Source organism: Fundulus heteroclitus, chromosome 18, assembly GCF_011125445.2.
Source record: "Fundulus heteroclitus isolate FHET01 chromosome 18, MU-UCD_Fhet_4.1, whole genome shotgun sequence".
NCBI lineage: Eukaryota > Metazoa > Chordata > Actinopteri > Cyprinodontiformes > Fundulidae > Fundulus > Fundulus heteroclitus.
The window spans coordinates 31,170,812-31,191,569 of record NC_046378.1 but is presented as its reverse complement, the minus strand read 5'-3'; the positions used below and the strand labels follow the sequence as shown (position 1 = coordinate 31,191,569).

Below are 20,758 nucleotides of genomic sequence, written 5' to 3'. Positions count from 1 at the left end.
TGGCCAATGAGACCAATTTCTTGCTTTACAAACAACATGCTACGTGTGGCAGAAAACCAATACTGCACGTCACCCTGAACGAAAAACCTCCATGGGGAAACATGAGTGGCAGCAACATGCAGTGTGGATGCTTATTTTCTGCAGGGACAGGGACGTTGGTCAGAGTTGATGTGAAGATGTATGGAGCTAAACAAAGAACAATCCTGGAAGAAAACCTGTGAGAGAGACTACAGGGCCAAGGTTCAACTTCCAGCAGGACAACAACAGCCAGGACTACAATGGAAGGGTTTAGATCTAAGCATATTTGTGGTATAATGGCACAGTCAAAGTCCCCACCTAAATCCAATTGTCAATATGGGCCAGATCTCGAAAATGGATGTTCACATGCTGTGCTAGAGTTGTTTTGGCAAAGATTTCAGTCACTATGAAAAGCTGGGAAGGGCATACCCCAAAAAACCTGCAGCTGAAACTGTAGCGAAACACATTTTTTAAAACGCGCGGCCCATTTCTTCCACTTCAAAAATTAGCCACCTCTCTTTGCTGGCGCTATCATGTATAAATCTAAATAAAACTTGTGTTTGTGATGTGACAAATTACTTTTTTTGGAAACCAAAAACAAATGAACACAGGTTATAATAAAAAAAAAAAATTAAAACAGTAGAGAGACTTCACCCAAAAACACAGCGTGCAGGATCAAAGGCAGGTGCAAGGTCCAGTCCTCTCTCACGCCGTGGTCCACCACCAGCTCTGTCATGAAGATGACTGCAATATTACACCTAAAGCACACACAAAATATAAAGAAAAGTCTTATTTACTTATACAGTTCTACAGCGTTTTAGCAAACTGTAGAAGACTGAATTCGATTTTTATTTCGCAACACTCTAACCTGTGCAGTGGTCCCCTGGGGGTGATGGTCTCTGGTAAAAAGTCCACCAGTGGAGCCCAGCATCCTCCGTTAAGTGGCATGGGCAGAGGGTGGGGCTTGTTCGTTTCAATAACAAACATCAGCCAATCCACGTAGGGTGGCAGAGGTTCACCTGAGCAGTCACAACATATTGTTTTAGCATTCACAGCATGTTTAACATCAGGCAAACAAGAATCTTAATCACCTCAATCTCACAATTGCCTGTAAGAAATCCTCTTATTTTCATTTCTATAAGTTATACACGTCAGACTGAGTTTAGCCACACAAGGTTGTTTTCGTCCAGTAGCTGTGGTGCAGAGGCCCTGAAGGCTTTGCTACTTGAATTTCATTGCAAGGAGTCTCAGAGGCCCTTTAAGCCCAAGGCCGTCTACACACTGCTCATCCATTCTCAGCGGCACCATGCTGACGCTCTCTAAGCAGGGTTGAATGCTTTGCACCAGCCAAACCATGACAAAGGCATTCATTCTAGTTTTTTTTTAAACACATTGTAACACCTACTTCTCTCCTCGTCGTAAGATCCTCCTGAACTGCTGCTGTAACGCGACTCCAGCCGGCTGTGTGCTCTCATTTTATGACCAAGCCTGACACCAGAAAAGCATGTATGCATGTCAACAAGAATCCTGCCAATGCAGTATTTACCTCTTATCACACGATTCAATATGTCAGCAGACGCCTTACCTCTCCTCGCTCTCCTTCATGGTCTTGATATCATCTGTGTCGGGAAAGTTCTCCTGGCCGGCCACGATAGTGTTGCTGCTTGATGTGGTCCCTGAAGAGAGAACCATACGTGGGCAATGGGCATGTTTTATGGCATGCTCTAGGAATTACAGCTACCACACATTTAACACTGGGAATCTGTCCAAAGCAAGCAGTTTATAATGGATGGCCACAAAATCGCTCAACTGAAGCGATTAAAAGAAATGTAATGGGATTTTCCCATCAGAAAGTACAACCGATTCCAACTAGTTTAGATTCAGTGAAGTGACTTTGTTGACCATATTTGTAGCCTTAATAAGTATTTTACATATATAAAAAAATGTACTCTGGGAAAACATTCTGAAATAAAAAGGGAGTCAGAGGAAGCACAAAAAAATGTAAGAACCTTTTTAAAAGGGACTAATCGTCATCTCTAGTAAATCAGAATATGTGTTCTAATGAGTTTTTTGTCAGATTAAAAGTAACTTTTGAAAACAGCAAGCTTTAAGCATGTATTAAACATACTTTTAATATAATATTCTAATCTTTAATGTTGTTTTTTATGACCTGTAAGTGGAAAATCACCATTATCAACAGAAGTACTTGTGCAAAAACATCAGTCTCTGTGTAATCTATATAATGTTTTACCTAAGTAAGGTGAGTTACTGAAATAAATATTGCTAATTATTGAATGTGTCTGAATATTTTCCACAGGATTTCAGTGGATGCTGGTGATTTCCTTACATACTTTACCATTTTCTACTGTTTTGGTTGTTTTGAATGAATGCTTTATGGGTACAAGAAGCAGCAAGTACATATCTTTTTGGATCTATTTTAAAACATTTTTAGGTGGGAGGACGCAGAGGGGTTTTTGGCAGATAAAAAGTAAATATTTCTAACATATGTAAAGTTGCTCTTTTTGATCCATTTGAGTATTAAGGCTCTGCCTACTATGGTATATCTCAGTCTGAAATGCAGGCAGCCTTTGGGAAATCTCATGATAACAGATAAGCATCAAAGTTATCTAAGGTAAACACACAGGGAAACATTTTATCTTTGTTTAAGTTGAATAAAACCCTGTTTTACCCTGACTGCTCACAATATGAACAAACAATTTCAATGTATGGATGAAAACCTTTTAACGTGACGCAAACTGGAAAAAGAAAGAAAATGACCTGAAGCCACGGTGGAGGCTTTGCTTGTGGCAGTGAAGCGATAGAAGGGGGGGCTATCACAGTGTTGCACCACTGGGTTGACGGGATCCGTTTGTTGTAGCTCGAACAACAACTCCTCCATGGTCTGCATTGTGTTATTTCGGCAAAGATAGATGACGACCTTCTTGATCTGGACAAAATAAATAAGAGAGCGTTCAGAGATGTTGTAAAGTGAAAGAAAGCAAAGTTTGGGACGTTTTCCAGGAGGCCTGAATATCTTACGTAAGGGAGAAGGGTGGTGTCACTGCTGACACCACACAAGCTGATAATGAACTGCAGGGCGGTTCTCAGATTGTTGCTCCATTTTTCATTGCTGACTAAAGCATTCCAGGCGTTTTCCATCTCTGGTCCAGGTAGATCATCTCCATACTAACATAACGATTAAAAAAACAATTTAGCACTATATTAATTTCAGTGATATCATTTACCATCATCCCTTGATATTGAACACTTGAATTTTACCTTGGCTGTCATGAACATGAGGTTATTGAGAACCATAGATGTGGCTTGCGAGGATCCCCAGCCGGTGCCTTTCAGTGAGTGCAATGAATCTGTGCTGGTCAGCTGACAGGAAGACTCGTAGCTTGGGGATGAGGGTGTCAAGACTGGAAGCAGCAACCCGCTGTCCACCAGCTCAATGTTACCGAGCCAGGGAAGGAGGTAGGTTAGCATGATCTGCCTGCCGTTGGAGTGAGTGGTTGGAAACCTCTGGCTGACCTCTACGATGAAAAAGAACGGCAGCATAAATATCAGCAAGACAACGATGGAAACAGCAGGATTTGTGCTTGGACAATTCAAGATGAAGCATTTAGTATAGCTTTACCATAGGGCTGGACGATAATTCAATAACAATACATGTCAATCGATAGACGTATGATTCAATATAAAAAACCAGGGGTCAATAAAAAGTTCAATAAAAGAACAGTGCATTCTAGCCTGTCATGTAGATTATTACTACAGTCATTGCATCCTTCCAACCAATCACAAACCCAGGAAAGCCCCATCAGCCTTCAGAGAGTACGTGTTCTTTTTTTCTTTTTTAACACTTACAGTTTTCAAAAAAAGTTGTTTAAATAAAGGGTTATGTTTGAATCCATTTATTTAAAAATAGGACATTAAGCAACAGCATAAAATGGCCAGGGCTGCACTTAAAATGTATATATATATATTTTCTTTTAATAATTATCGATATCGATCATTATGATTTCTATTTTATCGATATGCTTTTATTCTATATCGTCCAGCCCTACTTCACCATCACTCTCATCAGAGAAGTCGTCCTTGTAAACAGTAAATAAGTGTTTTTTTTTTCTAAAAGATTTTTGAAGAAATATCTGTATCTCAGATTCACACATGTCTACGGACAGTTTCAGTCTAGTTTCTACTCCCATCATGACGGAGATACAGTCCTACTTCAGCTCTCCATCAACCAACCCATCGCAGGATCATCATTCATTCTTACCTTTCTTGACTCAGGCCAAATTCTGATCAAAATATTTAGTTAAAAATTATTTCCAATCACTACCAGTGTTCCTCCAGGGTCTGTACTCTTCCTGTTATCTTCAACATTCATTTCCTTCCTCTTGGCAATAAGTTGTTCTAATTTAATATAAGATTTCAATGCAATGTAGAAGAAACCAGGCATTATTTCCTTTAAACCTAACCTCTCCATCCTGCCTACTTACTTCTCTGACTGTTTGCATGTAGTTAAATGTTGTTTACTCAAACATGGTCAAATTAAACATGGATAAAACACGGAGGTTCTCCTGGTTGTTACAAAGTCACCAACACACCCTCCAGCGCTTTCAGCCTCACCTTCTAACTGCCCGCCTGACTAATTTAGGAAGTAAGTTGCAAAGAAAAATTCCAGCACCGGCTACCTGAAAACAAGGGAAGCGTGAGCTCTGGGTACATCCGAGCTAGTTGAGTGGAGAGTTGTGGGAGCGAGACACTGTAGAGAGGAGGCAATGGACCGTGGGTGCCATACAGGATGTTGTTTGCCTTCAGCTCTGCAGTCTTCTTAGAGTAAAGCAATAGTTTATCTTCAAGGATCTGTTTAAAATATGAAGTCAAAGAGAAGGTAATCGGTATGAATGCATATTTCTCTTTATTTTATATTTCTAGAAGTCATTTGTAGTCTGTGGTTCAACAAAAAATATTAAGTTATAGAAAGAACCTCAAAACTACGACTTTGTCTCCAAATGAAAAATATCACATCTGTGATATCACAACTATGAGAACTTAACACGTATTTTTTTTATGTGTTTCTTACCTGCATCAGCTGCATTGAAATCTCATAGAGTTCTCTGTTGGTGCTGGATGCTTTGAAAAGCACAAGATTCAGTAGAGTAACAATGTCACATGGGTAGTTTTTTCTGGTAAAGACAAAGAGAAGAGCCAAGAAATAATTAGGGTTAAGAATATTTTAAAATCTTTGATTTAATATGTCTTAGAGTTAAAAAGCTGTCACATTTAAAAGGAGCATTTTATCAGGATTAGGTCGGGCAGAGGTTGGACACTCAAGTTATCTTGTGAGTGAACGCAGATTGCCCAAAACAAATCTTTGATGATCCAACATTAGATAAGAGAATTTGAAATTGTTGGTACCTGCTGGCAAAGACTGAAGCAATGGCTTTGAAGCAACCTGAGGCAAGCTTGTGGGAACCGGTGTAGCAGCGATCCACGGCCCAGTTGAACAGGTTGACCTGGTCGACGTTCAGCTCCAAAAGCAAGACGACAACTTCACAGCCGAGCTGGTGGACCTAAGCCCAAAGCAGATTTACATGGTTAAATTATTTTCTGAGATTATTTTCAGTGTGTGGGACTTAATGGTTTAGTGAGTGATTAAAGACTTTTTTTTTGTAACAAAATAATCAATAACATTTATTAGAAATGTATCTGGTTTCTGATATTTTGTTCTAGGAGCATAAAAAAAAAATATTGCGAAGAAAGTATGAGGAAAATAAACAAACGGAGATTTCACTGTGCATTAATTCAAAACTGGATAGAGACAACATCAGACAGGCCAATTAAATCCTTAACGTCTTGCCAAGATTCCCGTAAAAAGTTGGCAACACGCAGAGCCGGCCTTTTAGAGAGCAGGCTAGAGGCAGCCATCGGGTCGGTCAGCTCTTTGTTTAAATGCACCACTGTGGCAAAGTATTGGCTACAGACCCGCTGATCCTGGCAGGCCAGTATATTATCCAGCCATTTATAGAGGTATCCGTCCTGAGAAAGCCCAACGTTATCAAAGACAGGACCACAGCACAGCACAGCCGACATGGCCTGGAGAAATAAACACAATCATGACAAACTTAGCTCACTGTTTAACTTTTTATCATCCTGACGTTTCATATTGCAAGCAAATTTTTCATACTTTGATATCATAATATTGAATTCTCTGTAATTTTTGAGACTTCTTACCTTCAGCGCACAATACTGATATCTTGTTATCTGATGATTCCTGTCACTGTAGCGGTCCAGAGGGGTGAACATGATGCTAAAGGGGCCTGCCCACTGGCTGAAGAGGAGAAAGAGGTGATGCCGAAGACTCTGCTGTGCAAACAGGAATCGCCTTTGGTGCACTATGGAGAAAAAAACAAACAAAAGCAAGCTGCTGTTGGTGTGGGCATTAAGAAGGTGCAGAGTCAGCAAACCAATCCATGCATCATAATAAACTGTTGTAGTAGGAGTTTGCATTATAGAAAGATGATAACATGCTGTAACAAGCTATGGGCCTCTCTGTGGAGACCTGAATACCAGGCAACCCATGAGTCATCACTTGCTTTTGCCTCCCCTGTCTTTAAGTGGAACTATTTTTGGACTTACTCCCAACAGAGTCCAAATCAAACACTGAGCTAAAAGTAGAGTACTGTGTCTGCTTTTGGCCTGGGTTGCAAAGCAATGTGAGTGATGGGATTGATGACAAAGCGTTAGACAAAGGTACAATGCCCTGTTTGTTGCAGTAAAGTGTAGGAATACCTGGTACACGTTGGATGAAGTTGGCCACCATTGCACTAAAGTGAGCTCGGATGTCCCTGAGGATCTCTGCGTCTTTGTCATTTTCGGCTTCAAGAAGCATCCGGGTTAGGTCAACATATTCCAGGAACAGAGCGCCGAGGGCAAGCGTGTCACGTTCCAGAGCTCCATTTGTACTGTTGTATTAGAGAATAAACAGATACACACTCAATGACCTCAAATCTCCAGCAGGTCGTTACGGTTTATTGCTGTTTAGTTCTTTAAACTTGATTCTCCGTTGAAAACAGGTTTCCGCTGCAGCCACACAAACCTGTCACTGATAACACCGGCATCAGCCAAAAGCTCAAAGATGCGAAGCAACTGCAACCTCAGCAGGTCTCGCCGCTCACGGCGCTTCTTGTTCTGCCAAAGATCATGTGTATATATACCTTTGAAGCTTACAATGGTGAAAATGCATGAAAACTGAAGATTCTCTGAAACAAAAAGATTTATGAGTAACAAACCTCAGGCCTTCTTTCTAATGCCTCTTTCATTAGCGGATGTAACTCCTCCACAAGCTCCCTGTGTGCAGAAAGTATAATTATTAACAAGCTATTTTTGTGTCTTTCTCAGAAAGGGATTTTAGCAAGAAAATATGAGCGCTAGGAAACAATGTGAATGCAAATTTAAATTTCTGAAAGGCATCATTCAGGTATAATCCTCTGTTTGTCTCTACTTTAAATCCATAGAAAAATGTAGGTCACTGCAGATATGAATTAAAAGGTGGACCTACTTTCCATTTCATCAGTTTAGTCATAATAAAATTAGTTTCAGACTGAATATGGCACAAAGGCACTGAAACCCTTAAATGAGACACATCTGGTGATTGAAACCAGATCTTTTTTCCTTGATTGGTTCTGAACAGGAAGGGGATAGGAAACTCAAAAACATGGATTTTTTTAGATTAGGGACCACGCAATGATAGGTGTTACCATGCCGCACTAAAAACAATGCTCTTCAGTTAGGATCCTGTTATTGAGTAAAGACTCAAGGTTACCGGCTTCCAGTGTTTGAGAGGTATTTAAAACAAAGTCACAGACTGCTATAAAACTTTATCTATTTGGAAATTCTGGAATATTTTTGAAATCTTAGTGTTAAAGTATGGAGCTACATTTTGTAGGGAATTTAAACGGTGCCTTCTGTTGTATTAATGCACGCTGCACTAACCACACTAATCACTATAAAAAGCCAAAACTACTTTAAAGGGGGAACTTCATAATCATTTTGTCTTTGTTTTAAAATAATATTATAACCCTGTTGCATAAAGATGCTCATAATATAGATACTGGTCGCCTACAACAGAAAGGCTTGAACTAAATATTTTGAATGCTCCTCTTACATTTTCCTATATCAAGGCCCCTAAAGACAAAAAGAGGTCAAAGACTGATGTTTACACTTATGTATTTAACAGATGCTTTTATCCAAAGCAACTTGCAAATGAAAATATAATAAAGCAGTTCATATTAAAGCCAACAAAAAACTTTATCTGTGGTCTAAAATCATCCACCAAGTACTAGTGCCGTGTTTCTGCCCCCAAACATTTTCAACTTCTGGTTGCAGTTATTCAGAAAATAAAAAAAATCAATCACAGATCTTTCATTTACCTGAATACCAGTAAATTAGTTCGACCAAATCCCAGCACTAACGACTCTGTCAAGTCGATGCTCTCTGTTCTCATCAGTGGGACCAGCTGCTTTAGAAGCCAAGCCACAGATGGGCTCCCAATAACCTGAAACATCAAGACAGCCATCGTTAGGTCCCGCCAATGAAATCTCTCGGGCAGCCCGAGCGGCACTAATTGGTTGCAGCTACACCAAGATAAACGCACAGTTAAGAATACGTCGGTGTCCCGTTTGGCTCGTGTGGAAATAGCAGCGGTGTAATTCAATGCATTGAGTGTGAATGTCAAGCAAGCTGAGTGTAAACACCTGATCCTTGGGACCCAGGGCACAGAGGGAATCATTAAGGCACGACAATGAAGAGACAGCTACCTTGTTGTCATGGCTGACAGAGCTGTCAGGCGTGGACGTCGTGATCTCAGGTGTCGACGCTCTCAGGTGGCCCGGGCTCATGATGCTGGGCTTGGCCACCCCAAAGCAAAGGATCAGGTAGTTTCTCCATAATGTTACGTAGGTCTCCCCGCTACCAGATGTGCCGGTCTTCTTTGCATTCACTGGACTGCTGGTAAAATAATTTTTACAAGAGTATTGCAAGTGGGTTTACATGAACCGGTGGCAGTTGAATAAAAGTTGAAGGTGAGCACACTTACTTGGGGTCCACCAGGGGCATGAGCATCTGCAGTCGCGTGAAGGCGTAGGGCCAGGCGTAGCTGAGCGCCGTGGGGCAGTGCTTTGGAAGGTTGTCCTGTTGGAGGAGGCTGTACACGCACAGCACCCAGGGGTCCTTCACAGACTGGGCGAAGAGCCACACGTGCGAGGGGCTCATGATGTCATACTGGCTGTTGGCAAGCGCTGCGTTCCACTCCACGAGGCACTGGAGGTCCACGTGGTGGCCGGCTGCCAGGAAGGCCTGCAACAAGGCAGTGACGCAGCAGGGGCAAAGGTCAGGGGTGGCGAACGAAGCCGATATGACATAAGTGGATGTTGGTTAAATGAAAGAGACTGAAATGGGCAATAGCAACTCGATTTCTGGGGTTCAGTTTGCACATCCTACAAAACCTTGTTGGTCATTACAGATATACGATTTAAAGGCTTTAATGATTTAAATCTATTGTTGGGTTCAGAGGAGCAGCTTTACACGCTCAAGTTCCAGGATGTATTATATCACAATTTAAACAGATTTCTTCAAAACAGACCCAATGCGAAATTCATATTTATTGTAAACGCGCTGAGAAATTGCCAAGTGACCAGAATCGAATGATTTCAAACATGATTGTCTTATACCGGTGACTACTTGGAGACCATAAAAAAAACAACAACTGAATTACCACTTAAAGCACCATGAAGATTAATATCAGTTCATTTTGACTACAGCACTCTTCACTGTTCAAATTTCTAATAAGTAAAGACTAAGTTACCTATTTTTATGTTATAAGGGAGATGCTTATAGGGTACTATGAGGAAGCACAGAGCTGTAAGACCTTCTGTAAAAGGAAGCTGTGAAGGAGCGACGTGAAGGAGGGTGTAAGAGAGCGCAAGGATGTATAAGACAATTTAAGTTAACATTAGCAGACATTATTTGCACCATGATTTGAAACCATCCAGACAAATGTTCAGCCGAAGCAGTGTATTGAACTAGCCCTAAGTTAGCAAGTGATAGAAACAACTCTAAACGACTTTTCATTGTATCAAACAGGTTTACTGAAGTTCAAAAATACATGAACTTGATACACGCATTCAGAGTTGATTAAAAAAATAGCAACTCTATTCATAAATCTCACATGGAATATAAAAAAAAAGGTTGTTCTAACTGGCCACCAAGGTGTGTTTAAGAGCAATTTGTTTGCTCAGAAACTGTTGATTTAAGGAGAAACAGGAGATGACTTTTTTTATTATATGTGATTGAAGTCTTACATCAGCTACTATCCTGCTTCCACTTAAGCTTGACGGCAAAACTGCTCCAATGAAATTAAGTTGGTGAAAAGGAAACAGAATCTAAGCAAATAAAACTACACATCTTGATCGATAAAGCTGGAGCTGAGCCACGGAACAGAACTTACCGCATCGGGGACAACTACGTTGATAAAACTCTCCATGATAACAGGGCTGAGCTGATCCATGATCTCTATCATTGGTTTTTCATCATCCTGCAGTTAAAAAAAAACCCAAGATAAAACCACAATCTCAAGAACAAATATGTACCAGAGCTATATTTTGTCGTCTTTGGTGTAGTTTGGATTTTTCCTACATTTACCTCCGACTGTCCTATGGTCATGTAGAGACTTCGTATCTCTTTGAGTATAGCGACGGCGACTCTGCGGGTGCTCAGCTGGCAGGAGCAGAGCAGCACGAGCGCCAGTCCCTCCACAGCGTGCAGCACAGTGGAGTGAGGACCTCTGTCTGCAGGCGTCTTGTGGCCCGAGCAAGAATTCAGCAGCTGAGAAAATTGTCCAAAATAAATTTAAATGAAATTCAAAAGTCATTTTTGTATTTAGAATATCTACAGCCGATGCATGCATGAGTATCAGCTTCAGGCAGGAACGATAACCCATTTTGCTTAATGAATAATAGAAACTGGCGCTCACCTCCCCGGCGTGCAGCTTAGAGAGGTCGTGGCTCTTTCCTGAAGACGCCAGGGTAATTCTCCACTGTGTGAGCAGCTGCAGCAGTAATTTCAGGGACGTATCTAACAACCCCTGGTGGGTGTCTTGGACCTCACGCAACAGGAAGTTAGTGAATCCAAACAGAACATCGTCACGCCAGTCAGAGAAATCCACCAGCAGACTTTGCAAGGAGTTCTGGGCTATGAGGCGAAGCTCGTCGTCCATGTGGATCGTCAACCTGGCAAGCGAGGCAAAATCCTAAAGATCTCATACAAAAACTTTAGCCGCTACATTTGATTTCAGTTTAACCTTGCTGAATGGAACGTTAGTTTAACATCTGGCATGTGAAAATGCAACGGGGAAAGCTCCCTGACTTACAAATCTTGAATGAAATGTTCTGCTACTACAGGACTACATCGCATTGTGATTAAAATGGCTTATCTTCAGACTCCTCCAAAAAAAAGACTTTGGACATATAGATATTTGTTGTGAATTTAACATTAGACAAAACTTTGTTATAAAACCCCGGATGAGGTAAATACATGTATATTATCTTTTTCCAAATAACAGGCTCCTCCAAGATGTGTGACTCACCGAGAGAGCAGGTCAATGAGCTCCAGTTTGGACATCCCATCAGGCAGGATACGAGGAATAGCAGCAACGCAGGTCCTAAACAGATCTATCTTTGGCTTCCTTTCACCTCTGAAATAAAAATCACATTTACAGAACCACTCTGGCTTTAACTTTGTCCTATTGTCAAAACTGATCAATCATTCCGACATTTGAAAAAGCAACGTATGGGATTGTGGAGCAATTGTTTCTGACGCCCGACAAGAAACCGAATGTGTTTTCTTACGTGATCATGTCCTCGGGCTCCTTATTCAACATCTGAGCGTTTGTCATCATCATGCAGCGTCCCACCTCCTTGTCGAGATGTCTTAGGATGCTGTCAACCGCTTTCCGCACATGAACATAATAATGAGACATTCCTGGAACAAAAAAAGAGATTCACTATAGCATTTTGTATAGGATATATGAAAATCAACAATCAGATAATGACTTTAAGTTTAATTTGAATATCTAAACATTAAGTTAAGGCAAAAATACTGCCTCCCTTTCATATTTAATACAATAAATAATCAGTTTTTGGTAATATCTTTTATCTATACACTGCACATCCAAAAGAAGTCTTCGCCTGGATTTATAACAAACAACCAGTCTTCCACTGAATAATTACAGCATGGATGATTATTTTTTAGTCGGCAGCAAGTTATCTAACCATAAATGATGCAGTGAGTAGGTTTTCATTTCTTAAACAACCAAGTCAGTGAAAAAAATATCAGAAGGGTTCCACTAATGGCATGGATCAAAGACAGAAAACATCTGAGGAGATTGCTGAAATAGAAAAAAAACTGGTTAAAAACTCTCTAAAGTATAATTAGAGACTGGAAGGATGGTGGAAAACCATTATTGTGTAATGATTCTGGCACTGGAGCTGATTCTGCTCACAATTCACACCCCTGTCCAGTCTCCACCCCTCTGCAATCAGCATCTACTGGCTTCACCTGTCTCCACCTGCATAAAGTTCCGTCCAAGTCAGCCTCCAGTGCCAGATCGTTTTCGAGCCCCGTGCAAGTAACTTTCCAGCGTTTTTCTACCTGCCTGTCCTAGTATTTGACCCTGACTCGTTACCAGTGTTTTTTGAGCCTGCATTCTCCTAGCCTGTGTCTTTCTGCCTGGTCCCCGTCTCCAGGAACCCTTACCCCTGGACTGCCTCCTAGTGAACCGGATTTCGGATTTGGACCTGGACCCCCCTTTTGGATTTTCCCCGTGTTCTCTGCTCGGTTGGCCGGATTCCCCGATATTGGACCTGGATTGCTTAGTGACTAACGCCTCAAGAAAACCCCAAGTCAAACCGACTTACTCATCAACCGCTCAACAGCTGTGGTCTCCTCACAGAAGGATTCAAGTCTCACCGCAGCTCGCCTGTTTCTGCCAAGCTCTCCCGGCGACAAGGTCAGTGCGTCACAAGAGTCTTATCATTTATTTTTTTTGACCAAGTCTAACTCTGCGCCTTCGCCCTCAGGAGTTTTCCGACCAGTGAGCGCGAGCCACAAGAACCGGAGCGGACTGTTCGAGTCTCTGAATAAATCTTTAAGTTTAACTGACCTGTTGTGTTGAATCTTGGATCCAGTTCTCGTTGCATTACATATTGTTGTGGACAAAATGTGGTCAAAAAAGGTTCTAGATGATCATGATAGGTGAGGACTTAAAAAATGGTGAAAGCTAATTCTTAAAAAATAATCTTTAGGCAATGCTTTAATGTGAACACAACAGCTTTTTCACAGGCAAAATATTAAAGGAACAACAAGGGATTGGGATTAAACAGCTGTGCCGCTTTAAGAAAACTAATGATCTTTGAAAAAAATAAAAAATTTGCCTTCAATTTGCTAGGGAGCATAATTGGACTCTGGAGCAAGGGGAAAGAGGTCTTGTGGTGTGATGACACCAGATTTACCCTGTTACAGCGTGATGGGCTCAGCAGGATAAGAAGAAAGGTGCATGAACTGATTCCCCTATCATGTCCAGTGCCTACAGTCCAAGCCTGTGGTGGCCCAGATAAATGATTTGATCTGGAGTTGCTGCAGTTGGACAGGTCTAATTTCAGCAACATTACGTGCCCAGAAAATGAGGTGAACTCTCTACCTGAATATAGTGAATAGGCAGGTTTAAATTAATTAAAGTGTATTCTTCCCTGATGGCACAGGCATGTTCCAAGATGACAATGCCAAGATTCATTGCGCTCAAATTGTTTAAGAGTCGTTCAAGAAGCATGCAACGTAATTTTTTACACATTGATTGGCCAACACAGAGTCCAAACCTTAACCTTATTCAGATCCTTTGGGGGACGTGCTTTACAAGAATTCGCATAGGGGTTCGACTCTACCAAAGAGTAGATAGTTCAGAGAAAAATGAATGCAAACAGGCTTAAATGGGAGGCAACCGGACTTTCGTTCAGTTATTTCTGAAAACGTTCCCTGGATAGGTGTCGAAAATGTTTTCAGAAAGAACTGAACGGAAGTCCGTTTGCCTCTGATTTAAGCCTGTTTGCTGTTGAGGTGACCTGGATATCTGAGATATTCCACAGGCATTTACAGGTTGTTGTTGTGGTTTTTTGTTATTATTTGTGTTATTTCATAAATAATTGCTGTCTTTTTGTTTAATAGGAACCAAACAATTCTTTTAGGAGACCAGTTACTGAAAAAAATTCCCTAAAAAGGTAATATATCTTAATATGTCTGCTAATTGTATGTTATTTTTCTAAGTGGCAAAAACAAGGAAAGAAGCAAAGATAAAAATGTATTGAAACCGTTCAACATAATGTTTTAACATTTATTCTGTCTCAAGGTTTAGTCATTTCTGGTGAATATACATTTTTCACATTCCTAATCATGGTTTGTCTCTCTCACCGATGACTTTGGCCTCCTCGTCTGTCAGCGTTTTGCTCAGGTATGTCTTCTTCACTCGGAGCGTATTCCCAGAGGGCAACGAGCTACCGGTATTCGGCATGGGAGGCTCCCCGTCCTTCTGCTGCAGTTTGTCAGCTATGACTAGGAATGCTCTCAGACCGATATTCATTCTCTGAGCAGAAAAGAGACAATTTTAAATCAGTTTTATCAGTACTGGAGGAGTTTAGTGGAAGAAATGAAAGGAAACAAAAGCAAGTAATAAGAAGTCACCAAACTCAAATGGATATAGTCGTAATTAACTTAAACACAACAAAGCATTAATCATCATATCTATATTTATTTAATTCCAGTGTTATTTTCATGATATATCCACCTTCTAAAAGTGGATATTGAAGTTTAGAAGACATCAAAAGGAAGAAGGAAGCACAGCTTTCATATATTTTTGGGACAAATGGACACATTTTGCATCATTAGTATAATTGTTATTACTATATATTAATTGTTTGGTCAAAACTGTCTGATAAAGTAGAGAACATACCTCAGGAATAAGACTGAAGGCTTTTGCAGGTTTTCCAACACCAAGAAGGTCAAAGATGATTTCTTTCATGGCAAAATCCAATCGTTCCTACATGAAAACATGAAATATGTGCTCATTTCACAGATCCTTATGTAAGTGTCAATCAGAATAACATCTAGTGACAGATTGCAGCTCGTTGCATTTACCTGCGCAATAAACTGAATGATTTTGACAAATATGTTGAGAGGCATGTCTCTCGGCACCACGCTGCGAGACCCTTTGGGGAAAAGCGTTGTTACGATGGTGTTCAGACGACTGCGAACACAAGAAAAGTTGTTTTACGAAGGTAATAAAAATTTATTTTGCAAGTTGTATTTAAAATCTGTTAGCCCCTGATAATCTACTGTAAACCTATCTCATCATGAACTTCTTTCGCTCTGGTAAAAAAATATCCACAGTGCTCTGCAAAAGTACATTCATCTTTTGAACCCCCTGTTGCTGTGATTAAAGCTATAAGCCTTTTGGAATATGCTTCTTTTTTGGGGTACAGATACTTAAAAAAAAAAAAAGCACAATAAATTATTGGTTACTGTGATACTGCACCATCAGGAGATGCGAAATTGAAGACATAACATTACAGTAAACAACTCTAGAAATGTTATAGGGATGCTTACTAGAAGAATATCTGCAATAAAGAAAGGTTAATAGACTTACCCTTGTGTTGCAGTGTTGCTCTCGCACTTTATTCTGATCATGTAAACCCACAACAGGCGGTACAAGGACTCCAGAGCAACACGAGCCATTTTAGGATCCCTACTCTGTAAAGTAGGAAAATAAATTTGATGCAAAAACCTGAGCAAGCAATTTGTAGCTACTTTACTTTATTTGTATATAGTCACAAATCACTCCTGCTATCATGCTGTTATCTGAAGTATCCACTAAAGCGAAGAATCAGAAGAAGCAATACAAAACTTCTAACACGGCGCTTCGATCTCACTTAACAACTGGATTCTATGTTACCTTGAGATTTGAAAGGCAGTTGTTGAGGAAGACATGCCATCTGTTAAGGAAGAACTGCTTCTGACTAACACACAGCAGACATGTCACCAGGGGATAAAAGGCCTGGGAAGAAGAAAGATAGAGTTTATAGCAGGGCTGGGTGATAATTCAATAATGATATATATTGATCAATTCAATAGAAAGAAAAGGGGTCAATAAAAAGTTCAATAGAACAGCTTTCCTTCCTTTTGCATTCTAGCCTATTATGTATGTTAATATAACAGTCATTACATCCTCCCAAACAATCACAAGCACAGATCCAGATTAGCTCCTTCACCAAGCTTCAGAGTTCAGAGAAGACGTGTTGTTTTTATTTAGGACCTTACAGTTTTGGTAAAAAAAATTAGATTGAAGAAAGGGTTGTATTTGATTTCAGTGTTCTTTCTTTAAGAATAGGTCATAAAGCAACAGCATAAAATGGCCTGGGCTGCACGTGAAATACATTTATTGATAATTATCGATATCAATCAATCTGATTTCTATTTTATCGATGTGCTTTTTTTCTATATCAACCAGCCCTAGTTTAGAACAGAGTTTAGCTCATGTTTTGCCCTCTTACAGACAGTCCTAAACCCCCCCCCCCCCCAACAACAAACAAATAAACAAACAAAATATTTGCTAATATCCAGGATTAAATTTGGGCAATAATTACTTTCATAACATATGCATCTCTGGGCTGCTTCTGCATGAATGCATTTAAAATCAGATTTTTCGTAATGTCACAGTAGGGTTTTCTTCTGTTGTGCTATTTACTAAAGATGCGCACCTCATTAATTTGTATCTGCTACAATCGCTGCCTGAGGGGAATGTAGATGAGGGGAAGTTTCTTCAGGGCAACTTTCACCGTCAAGTTGTGCGTTATATTTATGGTCCTTTAGAGGGGGTTAGTGCTTTACACTTGCATATAAAGCCTGCTTTCATGCTTCTTTAGATGCTCTGACTGCCCTTGTACATTATTTCTAGTTGGGACACGTTGTGAAGTAAGATTAAACGAGTGTGACCTTGAGGTTCTCTGCATGCGTCTGCGCTACCGTGCGGCACAAGCAACCATGGTAAAACCAGAGGCATAGAACAAAAGGAACAAAAAGGAAAACAGACCCATAATTGAGTGTCTGTTGGCCTGCTCTGTCACTAACCAGTGAGTGCTTCTTTCTTGAAGACAGATCCAGCGTTGTGTCATACAGGCTGTCCACAAAGTTCCTCAGGCAGGGTACGTTCACTTCGTTCTTCACAGCCTAGGTCAAGATCAAGATCAAGGTTAAACAATAGGGCTCCTGTGTAAAAGCAACAGAAATTACAATTTAGGAAAATAAGAGCAAACCGTTATTGTATTAGCATAAACTTACACTAAACACATTTATTTACTGGTTAAACAATGGCATGTTGGGAAACGAGATTTTTACGAAACCACAGGTGACACTTTAATTAGCATGGGTTTTCGTTACAAAAACAAAACAAAACAACAGTCACCATCTTGAATTCAGAAGGCTAATAGGTGAGAGTCTCCCATTGGATATTTGCTGAATGGAAGATTATGTTTTAGCTTGCAAGAATCTTTAAAATAAAATGTCACCACGGTAACAAGTGGAGACATTTCTTTTGAGGCAGACACCAAGCAACAAGTTATTTAACCCTCATTGATGCAATGAATAGCATCTCATCTATTAAACATCCATGCCGACTGATCCTGTGGTTGCAGAAAAGATGTCGATCTGTCTCAGAAAGGCCAAATTACTGGCCTCTAACAAGCAAAGAAAACATCTAAGACGATAGCTGAAGTTCTGAAATTGGGTCAAGGGCTGCCCAACAAACAAACAAAAAAAATGGAAAACCGAAACGATAATAGGAAACCATCTTCTTCACGGAGGAAATGTGGTCAGACAAAAAACTTGAATGATTTTGATCGGTTATCACTTAAAAGTTAGGGTAAATCAAATTGCAAAAATATCAACAGCAGAACTTAGAACTATGTTTATTAGCAAAAGTGAGGGCATTGCTGCGGATATCTTTAAATTAAGGATTGTGACTAAAAAGCTGAATAGAAAATGATCAGAGAAGCTGAAGAAAGGCTTCCAGAGCAGTGGAAGAAGGTCATCTGATCTAATGATTCCATATTTACTCTGCACCAATCAAGTATAGCGCCTACCATGCAGCCTATGGGGACAACACTTTGATCTGGGATTCCTGTAGTTGGTCAGGTCTTAATTCATCATAGTGTACCCAAAGTATGAGTTCAGCCAACAGCCTGAAAGATTAGGTTATCCCATAAATAAATGTCCTCCTCCTTGATGGCAAGGGCATGTTACAAGATGCCAATGCCAGGATTCACCTTGGCTCAAATTGTCCAGGAGTGAGATTTGGCAATGTGCTGGAAAATAGTTTGCGGTCAAGACTCTAACCATCATCTCTAGACAAACTTGGGCTGAAATTCTGGACCTATTGACACTATGCCACTGTGAATGTTTGCAGTAAAAAAAATCTAAAGACAGCCCAATGAAATATTACAGTGTGTTTTCTTTAGATGGGCAGTGTTCTTTGGAAGAACCTACTTCTACCAACAACACAGGACTTGTAGTTTTCTTCTATGAAAGTTCACAGGTTCAGAGCACACAAAGAAAGAGATCTTTGAGCTGTCTTCGTTGCACAAAATCTCTGGAGTCATCCAGAGTCCCGCGACCTCTCTTATTTATATTTGAGGACTGGGAGAGCCATGGAAGATGGGAGATTGTATGTCTTTTGGTTTGACCACATGTTTTGGATCATTATGCTGTTGAAAAAGACCCATAAGGACACAATTTTAATTTTCTGGCTCATGTCTTCAGATATTTAATCAATATGACCTGGCCTTACAAAGATTTTATGATGGCACTCAGTCTAACAAAGTTCTCTGAGACTTTGCAAGGATCCTGACAGACTCTCCACCATACATTACATTGGAACTGAGGCTCTTGTTTCTATCTAGATCCACCTGTGTTTGTGTGTTTTGTAACCAAAAAGCTCAAATTTACTCTCTGACCGAAGCAAAAGTTCTCGTGGTCTAATCCAAATGTGACACAGTTATGTTTATAGGAAAACTATCTTGGCATATTTGCAGTTTGTAAAACTTTTTTTTTTTTATTTTTTTTTTTACATTGCTTCCCATTCTCCTCAGTATGCATAGTTGCAAAAATAAACATAGGTCCTCATCCAGCATAGTGAGCATTAGTTTGGAGAAAAAGGCCTCTGTGTGCCAGAGTTATTTAAGCACCAGGAAAACAGGAAGTCATGGGTTACTCATTGAAACCCAAGATACATTGCACCATTCTTTTGCATGATTTTACACAGTCGTATTTACACAGTATTATAATTACTTTCTTAACATTTGGATACAACTCAATCTTGTAACAAGTAAATAGAGGAAGGTTATCAAAAAGGAAGAGGAATATTTTTTTTTATTCTGTATACTTTCACTGTTTCTGTCAGTTTGTTGTCAGGATTTTTTTAATCAAGCCAATAATTTAGAAATAACTTATGTATGATGAGTTTTTTTGTGGGGGAAATTTAATTTTATGAACATCACATTGGGTTAAAATAATGAGAAAATCTATAAAATGTACTAATTTACTGATACATAAGCTGATTTATCAGTAAGAGGGCGTAGTTGATAACTTGAATTTCTTCCTTCTTCTTTGAATATATTTTACTGGTGGAAAATGACAAGTTGGGTTATTACCGTGATAAGTGGGTGGAAAATGATTGCGTAATAACTGTATTATCTACATGATGAAGAAACTTACTGCAGCAACAGGCACCAGGATCTCAACAAAGACGCCAGCCAGGGCATGCTTAATGTCCTTATCTTTCACTTCTAAAAAATACTGGGCGCAGTCCTGCCAACAAGAAAGCAACAGTTTGCAGATTTATACATTTTGGAAAAGAAATCTGCATTATTCAAAAAATTTTCAAAGCTTTTTAGGCTTATAGAGGTTTTTCTTGGGGGGGGGGGGAGTTAAGTCAATATCAAGACATGGAAAATAGTGAGTAAAGAGAAGAGTGTATTAACTTTTAACTATTTGAGGTATTCACACGGTAAATTCTGTTGTACCTGCATGAACTGAAAAGAAGCTTCAAAGTCTTCCACTGGATACATCTTCACTCGGAAGAACTTAACCCCCATGATGAGGCTAATGGTGCTCTGCACGACATATGGACTTTGCTCTTTCTGCCGCAACTCCTTCAACTCAGTCATGAACTTCTTCTTTACGGCAGGAAATCTGAAAAGTTATAATCATATGAACATGCACATAAAAAGCTTGCACTGCCAGTTAAAATACATGTTAAGCTGACAGTTGTGACAAAAATGAAACAAAAGAATAAGGTTCAGGAAGCACACCTTCCATCCATAAACGAGTATGTGCCCCTATATGAATTTCTCATCTAGCACTTGATTATTTGCTTGAATTATACCAAAGATCGGATTCTTCCTTTAGGTCTGAATTAATTGCAATAATTCTTAACTGCTAGTTGACTGATGGTTAGAGAAAGCAAATAAGTTGAATAAGGGCAGAAATCTACATTTAAATAGAGTGAAAATGTCACAGTATGCTAAAATCATAATCATAATTAATTGGCACGTTTTTGCATACAAACAAGGAATTT

General features: G+C 39.9%; 1 protein-coding gene across 2 annotated transcripts in view; it reads right to left on the bottom strand.

Moving 5' to 3' along the window:
- LOC105917621 (protein furry homolog) overlaps positions 1–20,758 on the bottom strand; it is a 61,571-nt gene that overhangs the window by 18,817 nt on the left and 21,996 nt on the right. For both annotated transcript variants that reach the window (XM_012852479.3, XM_012852476.3), the window contains exons 8-38: positions 20,205–20,373; positions 19,897–19,989; positions 17,257–17,355; positions 16,082–16,183; positions 15,776–15,879; positions 15,268–15,376; positions 15,083–15,169; positions 14,545–14,716; positions 11,931–12,063; positions 11,669–11,776; positions 11,057–11,312; positions 10,726–10,908; positions 10,532–10,618; positions 9,122–9,381; positions 8,844–9,033; positions 8,457–8,581; positions 7,317–7,374; positions 7,124–7,215; positions 6,817–6,989; positions 6,259–6,419; positions 6,010–6,120; positions 5,443–5,597; positions 5,108–5,210; positions 4,716–4,887; positions 3,298–3,554; positions 3,058–3,204; positions 2,797–2,965; positions 1,604–1,694; positions 1,424–1,506; positions 887–1,037; positions 673–776 (exon numbers count right to left, since the gene is read on the bottom strand). In XM_012852479.3, coding sequence (XP_012707933.2) covers positions 673–776; positions 887–1,037; positions 1,424–1,506; positions 1,604–1,694; positions 2,797–2,965; positions 3,058–3,204; positions 3,298–3,554; positions 4,716–4,887; positions 5,108–5,210; positions 5,443–5,597; positions 6,010–6,120; positions 6,259–6,419; positions 6,817–6,989; positions 7,124–7,215; positions 7,317–7,374; positions 8,457–8,581; positions 8,844–9,033; positions 9,122–9,381; positions 10,532–10,618; positions 10,726–10,908; positions 11,057–11,312; positions 11,669–11,776; positions 11,931–12,063; positions 14,545–14,716; positions 15,083–15,169; positions 15,268–15,376; positions 15,776–15,879; positions 16,082–16,183; positions 17,257–17,355; positions 19,897–19,989; positions 20,205–20,373 — 4,304 coding nt within the window. The remainder of the gene's footprint in view (positions 1–672; positions 777–886; positions 1,038–1,423; positions 1,507–1,603; positions 1,695–2,796; positions 2,966–3,057; positions 3,205–3,297; positions 3,555–4,715; positions 4,888–5,107; positions 5,211–5,442; positions 5,598–6,009; positions 6,121–6,258; positions 6,420–6,816; positions 6,990–7,123; positions 7,216–7,316; positions 7,375–8,456; positions 8,582–8,843; positions 9,034–9,121; positions 9,382–10,531; positions 10,619–10,725; positions 10,909–11,056; positions 11,313–11,668; positions 11,777–11,930; positions 12,064–14,544; positions 14,717–15,082; positions 15,170–15,267; positions 15,377–15,775; positions 15,880–16,081; positions 16,184–17,256; positions 17,356–19,896; positions 19,990–20,204; positions 20,374–20,758) is intronic.